Below are 13983 nucleotides of genomic sequence, written 5' to 3'. Positions count from 1 at the left end.
AAGACTGACTAAAAATGTGAAAAATGTGGTTGGTTTTGTTTGTGTGATAGGCGTGTGTCTGCAGACAGTGGAGAGTGAAGGCTATCCGTCTCCTGTTGTCATTCTTCCCTACATGAAGCACGGAGACCTGCACAGCTACCTGCTCTACTCCAGACTCGGCGACGCTCCGGTGGTGAGTCCGCTCGCACTGCTTTAGAGGACGTCCTGAAACACTGGAACACAAATGAGAGGAAGAGAGATAAATCTGGGAGACACATATAAGAGTTAAAAAGTAAAAAAAGAGGGGGAAATGGTTTCTGCACTGTTTAACCTAAAAGAGTAGCAGTTCCCTTTAAAAATAGTTCTGTCATTATTTACTTGCCCTCATGTCACCCAAGCCTGTATGAGTTCATGCTGCCCTTTTTCGTAAAAGCAATAAAAAAAATTCATACAAAAAAGGGCTTGGAACCACATGAATTTAAGTAAATGAGGACTTTTGCTTTTGTGTGAACTCTTCCTTTCAAAAAAAAGAAAGTTAAATATTTTTTATTTTGTGCTCAGATTTGAAACACTGACTCATCTGTTATACAGCCTATCTTATCTGGCACCAAGGCTACTAAAATAAGTCTTTTATTCACAAACGTTACACCATGGCTTATGAATGCAAACACTCTGAAGGAAAGCACGTCTGTTCACAGTGAATGATTCTGTCAAGATAAAACTAATGACCTGTTTGTTTTGAGGTTAGATGTACATTTTTATGGTCAGTTGTGAAACTCCTTTGCAATCATAAATTAAGTTCCTCTAAAGGACAGACGTCAGGCACACGCTCACAATGCATTGTCTCAGGAACATGTTGTACCACAAAATATGTTTTTTAACGCCCACTGGTCTGTAATGTTTGTTATTTTCAATGGACATGTGGTCTGTGGTCAGAGCAGACTCTGGGAAACAGGGCTCTGGCACCACCTGCCTGTCACAGGAGGAACACGCATAAACATCCATTGATAAATGTTACATTACAGTGGAAGGTGCATTAGATTTCTACAGCTGTTTGAAGACCAAAATCATTACTGTTTTAAATATCTATAATATCTCTGTCTCCTGTGTGTAGTATCTGCCCTCTCAGATGCTGGTGAAGTTCATGACAGATATCGCCAGAGGAATGGAGTACCTGAGCGGCAAAAATTTCATTCATAGAGACCTGGCAGCTCGAAACTGCATGTGGGTAAAACAAAACACACACACACACACACACACACACACACACACACACACACACACACACACACACACACACACACACACACACACACACACACACACACACACACACACACACACACACACACACACACACACTGTTCATTTGCTTTTACATGTGCTACTTATAGTACTACAGAAATGGACATGCAATATCATTTTTTTTCCCCTCTCTGCTAAACAGGTTAAATGAGAACATGAATGTGTGTGTGGCTGACTTTGGCTTGTCTAAGAAGATCTATAACGGGGACTACTACAGACAAGGGCGCATCTCTAAGATGCCTGTCAAGTGGATCGCCATTGAGAGTCTGGCAGACAGAGTCTATACCACTAAGAGTGACGTGGTAAGACATTGTCCATTTGATAAATAAATAAAGCCTGAGAAAGAACTGATTCATATCGTTCCAGTAGTGGTGGACAGGATTTTGATCCTTATTGGAGAGCTTATTTCAGTGTTGAAGGGGGAAATGCGTTTACCATTTAAAAACACATTTTTCAAGTGGCGTCACCGCACAACCTACACATCCCACGCCAGGAGTCTTTGTTCAGTGCTAACCTAACCCTCTGGTCCTGTTCCTGTCATTTTTGTCATCCACATGATTCAAAAAGGTTAAATGGTCCTGAAAAAAATAGCCAGAATTAAAAATGAGCACATTACAAACGAATGGAAAGCAAATTTCATCTGGTTGAAACCTTTGGTACTGCACCCAAACACATTCTTACTGAAAGCTAATTTGTTTTCAGAGATCAACCTGAAATTTGGAGCACACTTAAAGGGTTAGTTCACCCAAAAATGAGATTTATGTCATTAACTCCTCACCCTAATGTCGTTCCACAGCCGTAAGACCTCCGTTCCTCTTCACACACAGTTTAAGATATTTTATATTTAGTCTGACAGCGTATCAAGTGTATGCACACTATAGTGTCCATGTCCAGAAAGGGAATAAAAACCTAATCACAGTAGTCCATATGATACATCAGTTGGTTAATTAGAGTCTCTTGAAACATTGAAAATACATTTTGGTCCAAAAATAACAAAAACTACGACTTTATTCAGCATTGTCTTCTCTTCCGTGTTCCTCAAAAAAAGATTCAAACAGCCATGAACCAGTGACTCGATCAATGATTCGGATTGCCAATGTCTCTTCTTGTCTCATAAAGAAATTAATCTTTATTTGAGGAAGACGTGACAAGGCAATGCTGAATAAAGTCGTAGTTTTTGTTATTTTTGGATAAGTAAATGTAATAAATGTAAATAAATGTATTTTCGATGCTTCAACAGACTCTAATTAACCCACTGATGTCTCATATGGACTACTGTGATGATGTTTTTATTCCCTTTCTGGACATGGACAGTATAGTGTGCATACACTGCATATGCTCTGGGACTAAATATAAAATATCTTAAACTATGTGTGAAGATGAACGGAGGTCTTACGAGTGTGGAACGACATTAGGGTGAGGAGTTAATGACATCCATTTCATTTTTGGGTGAACTAACCCTTTAAAATGGATGGCTTTGATTTTCTCCGTTTTAGAGTAAAACATGTTTCGGAAAATATGTATTTAATATAAAAAAGGTATAATAAGTAAATAGATACCTTTGACGCTCTACAGAGTGCAAACACAGAAACTCAATGGATCATTTGACAAATGTTTCACCAGTATGCTATTATTACGGAGAAAATAAATCATAGGACAGTAGTTATGTGGGCAATAATCAGAAAGTAGCAGCAGACAGTGTTTACAGCACTAGATCACTCTAGACTAGATCAATAAAAACAATTACAACACACAGAGAGATTCAAAACTGAGCTTAAAACATCTGTACATTCATTTTACTATTTTGCAGTGCCCCAGACTCAGGCACTTTCTTTTACGTTGTTTTACAGTGGCATGTATAATTTACTGTTCTCTTTCTCAGAGTTCACATTGTTTATAAAGGTGCATTTGTCTGTCCTGCAGTGGTCATTTGGAGTGACAATGTGGGAGATTGCGACTCGAGGTCAGACGCCATACCCCGGAGTGGAAAACAGTGAAATCTATGATTATCTGAGGCAGGGCAACCGTTTGAAACAACCTCCAGACTGCCTGGACTGCATGTGAGTATGCCTGTCAAAAACTGAAAGGCTTATGCTAACTAACCCCTAGTTAAAGGGGGTGTGAAATGCTGTTTCATGCATACTGAGCTTTTTACACTGTTAAAGACTTGGATTCCCATCGGCTATCGTCGCGTGAGTAAACATCAGTAAACGACGCGATCACGTGCTTCGTCATTCAAATGCGCTAACGGTTACTCCATTGCTGTTCTCTGTATAACGTTACACTAGTCTGACGTGCAAAACCGTTTTGCTTGCTACTGCTAAGGTTTAGTCGCATACAATAGTCCATAAACCGAATCATGTCCTCATAAACTGCGAGTAAACACACACAAATGTTGACAGCCCACTAAATACAGTCCATACCACAGAGACGGACGTCCTGCTGTTGCCGTTTCTCCTGTTCAATTTATTTCAGCCTCCGGATCTGATTCTGGATCATATCTGTATTAGCTGAATCCGATCGATAGCGATGGGTTTCTCCACGCTTGAGGACGTCACCACTTTGTGCGCACTCGTCATTCTTTAGCTCGGCCCACACGATACGCCTCCAGGCGCTCGTTTTTTTCCGGAAAGACTCGGTACAGCCTATATTTCTTTTATAAATATAATAAAACTAAAGACTATAGGTACTCAAGATTGACATGAGATTGACTGAAACTGAGTGTTTCACCCCCCCCCCCCCCCTTTAAACTAAACTCTAGTTAAAACCACTTTCAGGCTCAGCTTAAAGGGGTCCTATAATGCCCCTTTATACTAGATGTAAAATAAGTCTCAGATGGCCCCAGAGTGGGTCTGTGAAGTTTTAGCTCACAGATATTTTGTATAGCATGTTAAAATTATCACTTTTTGAGGATGAGCAAAAGCGCATGTTTTTATGCAAGTCCCATTAAATGCAAATGAGCTGCTGCACCCGGCCCCATTCAGACAGAGGGCGGAGCTTCAAGAGCTTGTGTTAGCCGCTCTAATTACCTCACGCAGACACGCCCTGAAAATGTCTGAAACTGTTCAGACTCCAAACCGTCGCACGATGATGGCGGGACTCAAGAAGAATGAGACAGGATATTTCTGAATGGATAGTTGATGAATTTAAGAGTTAACTATGTTCAAGTCATCGATTAGTATATTCTATCATTATAATCTATAAATCGCTCATGTGTTGTAAGATGATCAGAGAATATCTGCTGCATGAAGAGAGAACAGGTATAGTTAAGTTTAATACGGTTATAACTTATCTTCTCAACATGGCCTCAGCCCCTTTGTTGCGTGTTCCTGGGGGCGGGGTTTTTGTATATTATGTAGTGATATCACTAACGCGTGAAGAAGCTGTAGTCCCTACCAGCCGTTTGTTGTAGTCCTTAAAAAGCAATTACTTTAAAAGAAAATATCTCCGTTTACTTTGAACTTTGAACGTTGTAACTTTGCAGATGTTGTTTATGCTCATACAGCAACATTACACACTAGCTAAAGTTATAAAAAGAGAACTCATAATCAACCACCCCTTTAAGGATTGCTGGCACCACTGGGTTATGAATGCATACTGTAGGTATACAGGATGAACCAGTGTTAGAATCTTAATGCAAAAGAAAACACCTGATTTTTGTCACTGTAAAAAGTGAAGTGTGTGAAGGGATTTGAAAAATTAAATGATAGTTTCCAAACTGGTAAACAATTCAGACTTTCTGTGGTCCTATGGATTTGGCTGTGGCACTGCAGCACTGGTGTACAGTAGTGCAAGTAGCACTAACACTGTTATTATAGGAATTTACATCACAGGAATTTGTACTGTTTAAGAATTGGCTCTTGATTCCCATATTATAAATCTTATAAAGTCAAATCAGAGCATTGTGTGAGGAAAAGACCAAAATTCAAGTGTTTTTATTTTTTATTTTAATTTATTTAATGAAAATCATCCTCTCTACCATTGCTCTCAAATATTTTTCATGTTTTACAACTTTTAAACATTTCGTGACCAATCAAGCAATGTTTGACGTCCTTGCCATCTATATTTTTCACAGCTATTCCCTGATGTTTTCCTGCTGGCTGTTGAGCCCGAAGGACAGGCCGAGCTTCGAAATCTTGCGCGGGGAGCTGGAAAAGGTCCTGGAAGATCTTCCGAGCCAAGACCCGGATGAGATACTCTATGTCAATATGGAAGAGACCTCTGGTGAGCTGGGGGCCGTGGGGGGACGTGACCCCATAATGGGCGTCCCCTGTGTTTTCGGGGCCCTGAAAGGTTCGGGCTCTGTGGCCACAGTAGAAGTCCACCATCCCAGCCGGTACGTGATCTGCCCCCAACATGAGAACCAGCGCCTGCTGAACGCAGACTCCATGGAGAGTCTGAACCTCATGGGTCCAGCACCCGCCCCGCTACTGCAGCCCTCGTCCTGCTCCACTCCAGTGCCGCCCTCGGAGAGTCAGTCCTCAGAGGAAAAGGACGAAAAGAAGAAAGCGCCCTGGCAGGGATGATGCTGTCTTGACCGAAAGACCCAGACTGTTGAGCTATTGCTCCTACCCCATCACTTTGCACAGACACACGCCACATGCCAGACATTCAGCGTTTAAAGTCTTTTTCATGACAAATATGTTGCAGTCCAAATTGTCCTTTCTGTTCAGTGTAGGTTATAAGAAGTCATAATCAGTTTTCTGTCTCACACTCTGTCGTAACCAGGGGTCCGGTGATAAGTTTCCAGCAAAATGTAATTTTTCTGCGCGCAGCAGCTAAACAAAATTGCAGATCATTGGCATATTTACCATTGTTTGCTTACTGTTGCTCATACTTAGGGTTAGCAATTTGGACACCCCTCTTGCCCTTTGTATTAAACTTTGCTTTAAGGCTTGTTAAGGAGATGTATGCTGTTACTTTTCAAAGAGACTTAATAGACTTACATTGGAGGAGGGACCTGAGCCGTATCTAAAGTTTGAAACTTAACCCTGTAAGTAAACTCATGTCAGTGCTCTTACAACTACCCCATTTGCTGTGGTAGGGCTATGGAAGCACTGCTGAAACAAAAAAAAATCTGCAGCAAAACTTTTATTGCATGCTTTTATCACATCACACCTGGTTAGAATACAGTGTTTGACTCAATAGCCTTTTTCCAGGAAATTTCAGATAATCAGCACCACTACTGCAGCCTTATGAGACTAATATCAGTCAACTGGAATCGGACCAGTTAAAGCCCTTTTCTGTAAGGTCTAAGCTCATGGCATAGTTAGCATGCTGCTGATATTGATCACACACACTCAGGAGGTTCTTGGATTTACAATGACACAAGCCGCAAACTAGCTTGGCACTGCCACTCTGGAGAATGGGATGGAACTGAATCTGTGAGTGTCCACTGAGACATTTGACATAAACTCTGAAGTCTCCTGACCAGCCTCTTTTTCCAAAGAAACACATGGAGGGCGACGATTACATTCCATGTTTGGTCTAACATGTCAAACCAAATCCTCAGTGATTATGTGCATGACCTAGAGACACGCTCGAGCTAACGTCCAGGTGCACGCGCACATTTTGATAACTCTGTCTCGAAGGTTTTCTGAATCAACAGGGTTGTTTTTTTTAAACATTGAATTGAGACCAGTTTTGTGGTTTCTTTCAAGATTCGCAGGTTTAGAGGAGTAGACTAGACGAAGGTCTTTGCTTCTCAGAGGCCCTGCCCCAGACTCAAGCACAGTATTTTTTTCTCGTTTCCTAATGTTTTTTTGTTTGTTTTGTTTTGTAAATTTGATATTTTGCACTAATCAATTTTTTGTCAGTGTATTGTTTGTTTCTTTGTTTATGCATTTTTATATGATAGACAGTGTATGATAGAAATAAATTTACCATAATATGATTATATTATGATAATATAAAAAAGGGTCAAAAACAGATGACATTTTAGCTGATTGTCATTGTATTTGCTAAAAATTGTCATTTGTTAAAGTTGTTTCTTCCACACAGACTTTAATCTAATCTGAAATTTAAATCAGTGAAGTTGACGTTCTGAAACAAAATATATTTTCATAATTTTTTCACTGATGTAATGTGGTACTAGTAAAATTGAGGTACTTTAAGCCACAATGCTTTAGATACATACAGCATTAGATAATACATGATATACTATGTAAAATGATGTTCATGTGTGCCAGAGCACAGTTGAAATAATCTATGATAAAGATTTCACTCTGTACACACCTTTTAGGGTATGAAAGAGTGAAGGCCAACATTAACTTGACAGCACAAAAACCCTGACAAAATGTTGTCGGCCCCTTTTGTGTATATTTGCATGCTCACCTTTTCCAATGACTTTTGTTTTTCATGGTGAGGAACACTGTTTAAATTTGGATTTGAAGTGTATCATCTGAACTCAGTTTAAGAGGACAAATTGTGCTGCACCCCTTTTGCATGTGGTATTTGAATGCAGAGACCTGCATCTTTAAAGCTAAATATCTGCAATCTAGCAACAAGCCCAATCAGCTCTGAAACTGAGTATTTCAGTTTAAATTCATGCGTTTGTTGTCCACGCAGACAGTCCTTTTCCTATGTAAATCAAGCTCATTGTAGATTTTGCTCTATTCACAAATATTTTGTCCTATTTTCAATATTACCATCCACAAAAACAGAATTGTATTTAATAGTACATTTAATATTATGTTGACTGTCAGTAAATCATGATCAAATTTCGAAGAAGAGAGTTATAACTGGCAGATTTTTATGTACCGAAAAGTGCGGTGACAAATACAAATATTGTTTTTATCAACATGAATTCATAGACAGAATCATGCACTTCAAAGTGCCTTTGAAAGCCAGTATTTTACCTTAAAAGGGCTGTTTATGGTGCACAGATGTTTAGCTATAGGTCTATATGTCTAATGTTGTCTAGATAACATCAATGTCATTATTGTGATTTTGATACACTTTGTATTAAAAAAAAATACTACCTGCACAGTTGAGGATTTGTGTGTGTGTGTGTGTGTGTGCGTGTGCGTGCATGCGCGCCTATGTGCGTGTGTGTGTGTCTGTGTTAGAATGATTACAAAGTTTTTAAGATTATATAAAACAGAGACTAAATTGAAACTTGTTCTTAAGTGTTACAACTCATGGACATTTATCACAACATTCAATTATTTTTATTAACACAGTTTCAGAGGAACACATTCAAATTTTCTATTCAATCAGCACGAGAGGAGGCCTATATACACCGATCAGGCATAACATTATGATCACTAACAGGTAACATGAATTTCACTGCCCAGATAGCAGACAAACAGTGAATCAGCGTTGAATCAATGTTAATGCATCAACTAAAATATCATTGAATCAATGTTGAGATTTAACATTGATTTTTCATCAGGTTTGCACCATGATATGTTATTTCAACAATGAAAAATAGATCAATCTTGTGTGGCGAGATGGCCAGGCTAAAACAAGATAAGATAAGCAAAAATAAGTTTGTAACCAACTACGCCACCTAGGGGCTTTCACCCTAGGATGTACTAGTACTCAGAGAAAGCTTAAACCCAGGTTCGTTGTTTCCAGAGAGGACTGAGACAGTTCTGCCAATTTAAACAATTTTATTTCATTAAAATATCATTATCAGATTGACCGGTCAGCAATAAGTACCTTCAATACATTTACCTTTTACATACCAACACAGACAAGGAAAAGGTACCAAAAGAAAAGACAAAAGGAAGAAAGAAATGTTATTTAAACACTACAGGTAGCGCTGGGTGTCAAAAGACAATAACAAGGAAAAAGTATCTTGCTCCACCTCAAAAAGTAATCACTCACTACAACTAACCACACACACTGATGTTGCACACTAGGAAGGGAATGAGAAACTTACACTCAAGTGTTAAACACTACACCCCAACAAGAGAGGTGGGCAAAGTATCTTTTTCCTTTATACCATTGTCCACAAGAGACCCAAGCGCTTGCATTAATTACAAATACCAAAAAATAAAAAATACTTTATGCATCAACAGTTGCTTGTTCTTCAGTAAACTTCCCCAATGGGAAGCACTTCGTCTACAAAATACAAATTGTACAAAGAAGAACCAGTCTAATCACCCCAATTGTAACAATGGTTAATAAAAGCAAATACCACAACACAAAAAACCATCAATAAAAATAGAACATTCAACAATAGAAACAAAACAGCAGCGTGATCCGGGGCAGTGCGTCTTGCTCAAAGCTGCAAGCAAGCCTGTTCTGCGCGTCCCTCCGACTGCGTTCACAATGATTCTATCATGACAGTACAGGTTCTTGCGGCACTCAAATTGTGTAGTGACTGATCAAACAATCAATCAATCAATCAATCAATCAATCAATCAATCAACAAAATCAATGCCCCGAACCACACGACTCCAACAGGAGCTGGATGCAAAGAGTAACACCTAGCCAGCCATTTGGAATGCTGCATTTTTATTTAGAGTGCAAACATGGTAATTAGTCACCAGTCGATTACCTTACACAGCCGCATCTACTGGGCAGCTAATTCAAATTCTCCACCAGGGGGAGATATAGGGGGTTTCCCACCCCACTACACTTGCTTTATGTACAGCAGGATTCTATGCCAGTTAATTTGTCTCTTTATTTTTTTCATTTTAATCAGAGACCATGTATGGCTGCAGTCGATATGATTTTGCATCAAAAAGTCACTCGAAGTAAACAACATCCTTCAGTTTACATGCAAATGTATTTATTTATGCCCCCACAGTTACAACAGGAAATCTCACATTGACTTAAAACAATTACATCTGAATTTATGACACAAATGAGAAGAGCCTGGAAAAACATGACAAACTGCATCTGCAAAATGGAAGTAAATACAAATGTAAACTTGCCAATAAATACAGAAATGAGTACAACTGTAAGAAAGAAGGTAGAAGAAAGAATGAAATACTCCAAACTCAGGGGGTTCCACCATGAGCAATGCCCCGAAGCCTTTCAGGGGTGTAACAGAGCCAGTTTTGCACCGTCCCAGCAAAGATAAACTCTGATGCCTCTTTTTATCAGCATTCACGGCATCTAAAACAACAAGAAGTTAGTAAATATTTGGAAATGTGATTAATTATACATTACAAATATAGCCTACTACAAAATCAAGTGAAGCTTGAAATTTTATCAAAATCTTGATATCCCAGTTAAAACATGGTAACATTATATTCAGGACTATTTAATTCATTTTAGTATAGACTTTAAAGGACCTGCAGACGCACAATGAACGAAAAAGCAAAGTGAATATATCTGGTGTTTGATCTAATAATATTATTCTATTTAATAGTACATGAAGTGTGAAAATGAAACAAGTAAATGAATGACCAAATAGCTAAATTAAGTAATAAAAGAGAAGCTGTATAGGCTACATGGTGGTTTGGGAGAGATTTTTTCCATTTACAACACAAACTGGAGGCACAACTGTTTACTAAATTTCTGCAGTTTGATATAGCTGCCTACAGAACTTAAAGATCTCACTCTTTTCATTTTCTTTCTTGCTGCATTAAAGCTTAAATTGTAATGATGTCATTGTGATCTGCTCTCGTGATGATATCTCACAGCTGAAGCAGAGCTACGAACTGATTGTATTTCCCCTCACCACGCTAAAGCCTAGTTCACACTGCCCGATTTTTGCCCCGATTTGAGTCGCAGACAGGTTTTGTGAAATCACCGACAAATGCCCGAGATCATAGGCAAATCGGTGCTTGTGCACGCGAGTGACAATCACACAGTGTGAATAATCAAAGACGCGATCAAAGAGAATCGCCGACAAGTCGCAGACGCCGGTGAGATATTTGGCATGCTAAATATCTGGACCTGTCGGCGATTCAAACTCCAGCTGTGTGAAGGATATCCTTTTGAGGATAAATGTGCTCACATTCACAGAAATGTACCCAATTGATTTGGACTTGCCTTAACATGTTGAATAATCTGACAGATAGATTGACCGTAAGCCTCGTCGGTGGATAAATAAGATGACCAAACATCAGCATTGATTCAATGTTTGTCTTTTCAACACTGAAAAGCATGGAATTATCAACATTGATCCAATATTATTTAGCAGTGAATTTTCAACATCGGTCCAATATGGCTTTAGCATTGAATTTTCAACATTGATTCAATATTACTTAGCATTGCAATTTCAACCTCAACCAAAATGATGATTCTGGTGGAATTTCAACATTGACTCAATGTCACAATGCTATCTGGGTGATTATCTCTTCATCACAGCACCTGTTAGTGGGTAGGATATATTAGGCACCAAGTGAACATTTTAAACCTTTTGCAAGCACAAGGATTTGAGTGAGTTTGACAAGGGCCAAATTGTGATGGCTAGAGGACGATGGTCAGAGCATCTCCAGAACTGCAGCTCTTGTGGGCTGTTCCCGGTCTGCAGTGGTCAGTATCTATCAAAAGTTCTCCAAGGAAGGAACAGTGCTGAACCGGTGACAGGGTCAAGGGTGGCCAAGGCTCATTGATGCACGTGAGGAGCGAAGAAGGCTGGCCCATGTGGTCCGATCAAACAGACGAGCTACTGGAGCTCAAATTGCTCAAAAAGTTAGGTTTCAGAATTGTAGCACCGTAGTTTGTTGTGTTTGGGGCTGTGTATTGTTGTGTGTATAGCTAGACAGACAGTCAGGGTGCCCATGCTGACCCCTGTCCACCACCGAAAGCACCAACAGTGGCACGTGAGCATCAGAACTGGACCACAGAGCAATGGAAGAAGGTGACCTGGTCTGATTAATCATGTTTTCTTTTACATCACGTGGATGGTTGGGTGTGTGTGCGCGCATCGCTTACCTGGGGCTGGTTCCACCCATATGAAAAAACCTATATGTTTCATATACAGCAACCATATATCTTCCTTACTTAAATCAGCCAGAATTATCTTATATGTTTAATGTAAGTCCCATATGTCATACACAAAATCAGACCGTTTATGGCAATTTCATACTAAAAAGCACACAAAACTTGTAGGGGATTTTCGGGTCATATATGAATACTGCAAAAATCTTATATGAGTATTACATGTAAACAGTATGCAATGGTATTAGTAGAAAATGCCTGATATTCATATACAAATCATTTAAAGGTCTTATATTAAATCATATGCTAGTCAAAAAAAGTCATATAGGATTTATTTACATTTTGTGCCATTTGTTTATATGCATTTCATACAGATTTCATATTTTTTTTAATAGGGAAATGGTGTGTTGGCTCTTCAAGTTTATATAATATACTATGGCAGGGTGAAGGATCACGCAACAATGAAATTGGTGCAAAACCCCCAGAGGGTGGATTTATTTGGGGAAACAGTGACAGACGTGTGAATTTAAGGTGCAGGTGCGCTGTAGGTGTCCTCCTTCCGGGTGCCCTGGTGCTAGCGGTGACGTAGGTGCGGCGGGGTGGCCGGAGCATCACAGACTGCTTTCTGGATGAGAGAGAGAAACAGACATTAGCGTATTGCTGCATGGAGATCATGCTCAAACTGGTGTCCCAGAGTGAAGGCTTTTATGCCCGGGCCTGATGGCCTGCAGCTGTGACGATCCGGCCCGTGCTGATCACGTGCAGGTGTTTGTACTCAGTTACCAGGGCAACGCTGATGAGAGCTCGTCCTGAAGCGGGGCGTGATGCGTCATCAGAGTGAAGTGGCGTCCCAGCAGGTAGTAGCGGAGCTACAGGACTGCCCACTTAATGGCCAGGGCTTCCTTCTCCATCGCCGCATACCTGGTTTCGGCTGGGTCAGCTTACGGCTGATGTAGGTGACGGGGTGCTCCTCACCCTCCTGGACTTGGGAGAGGACCGCTCCGAGGCCCGTGTCAGAGGCGTCTGTCTGCAGCAGGAAGGGGCAGTTGAAGTCGGGCGCCCTCAAGACCGGTTCCGTGGTCAGCGAGGTCTTGATGTCCCGGAAGGTCTTCTCCAGCGCGTCATCCCACTTCATTTTGCCAAAGAGCAATTCGAATGGGGTGAATCCTGTGGATGCTTGAGGCACTTCCCTGATGCCAAACAGGACGTATGGGAACATCAGGTCCCAGTCTCTCTTGTCTTCCGCTGCCACACGCCGGAGCATCTGCTTCAGGGTTTGATTAAACCGTTCGACGAGGCCGTCCGTCTGTGGGTGGTACACCGTGGTGCGGAGTTGCTTTACCTTCAGCACCCGGCAGAGGTCCGCCATCAGCCGGGACATGAAGGGGGTCCCTTGGTCCGTCAGTATCTCCGCTAGGATGCCGACTCGGGTGCAGAGTAGGAACAGCTCTTGGGCGATGTTTTTGGCCGTGGCCTTCCTCAGGGGAACTGCCTCTGGATACCGGGTGGCGTAGACGACGATCACCAGGATGTGTTGGTGTCCCCGGGCAGACTTAGGCAACGGCCCCACCAGGTCCATTCCGATTCGCTCGAAAGGTACCCCGATGATGGGAAGCGGAATGAGCGGGCTGGGGGGAGGAGCTCGTGGTGCGGTCCGTTGGCAGGTCGGACAGGCCTGACAGAAGCGCTTCACTTCTCCGTCCAAGCCTGGCCAGTGGAACCGGTCCCGGATCCGCTGGATGGTGTTGGCGACTCCCAGGTGGCCGGCCATCGGATGGCCGTGGGCTTGTTCCATGATCATCTCTGTCTTGGTCCTCTGCACCACAAGGAGCTCTTTGACCTCCCCCCTCCGCT

The 13983-nt window shown here is 41.2% G+C and overlaps 1 protein-coding gene across 3 annotated transcripts in view; it reads left to right on the top strand.

Moving 5' to 3' along the window:
- Window positions 1-8269, top strand: part of LOC137084072 (tyrosine-protein kinase receptor UFO) — a 58337-nt gene extending 50068 nt beyond the window's left edge. For all 3 annotated transcript variants that reach the window (XM_067450005.1, XM_067450004.1, XM_067450007.1), the window contains exons 16-20: window positions 51-172; window positions 1094-1203; window positions 1427-1586; window positions 3208-3344; window positions 5360-8269. In XM_067450005.1, the coding sequence (XP_067306106.1) occupies window positions 51-172; window positions 1094-1203; window positions 1427-1586; window positions 3208-3344; window positions 5360-5810 (980 nt within the window). In that variant the 3' untranslated portion in view covers window positions 5811-8269. The remainder of the gene's footprint in view (window positions 1-50; window positions 173-1093; window positions 1204-1426; window positions 1587-3207; window positions 3345-5359) is intronic.
- The last annotated feature ends 5714 nt before the right edge of the window (window positions 8270-13983 follow it).

This window comes from Pseudorasbora parva, chromosome 8 (assembly GCF_024679245.1).
Source record: "Pseudorasbora parva isolate DD20220531a chromosome 8, ASM2467924v1, whole genome shotgun sequence".
NCBI lineage: Eukaryota > Metazoa > Chordata > Actinopteri > Cypriniformes > Gobionidae > Pseudorasbora > Pseudorasbora parva.
Note: the sequence above shows the minus strand (reverse complement) of the source record. Positions and strands in the feature narration are given on the sequence as shown.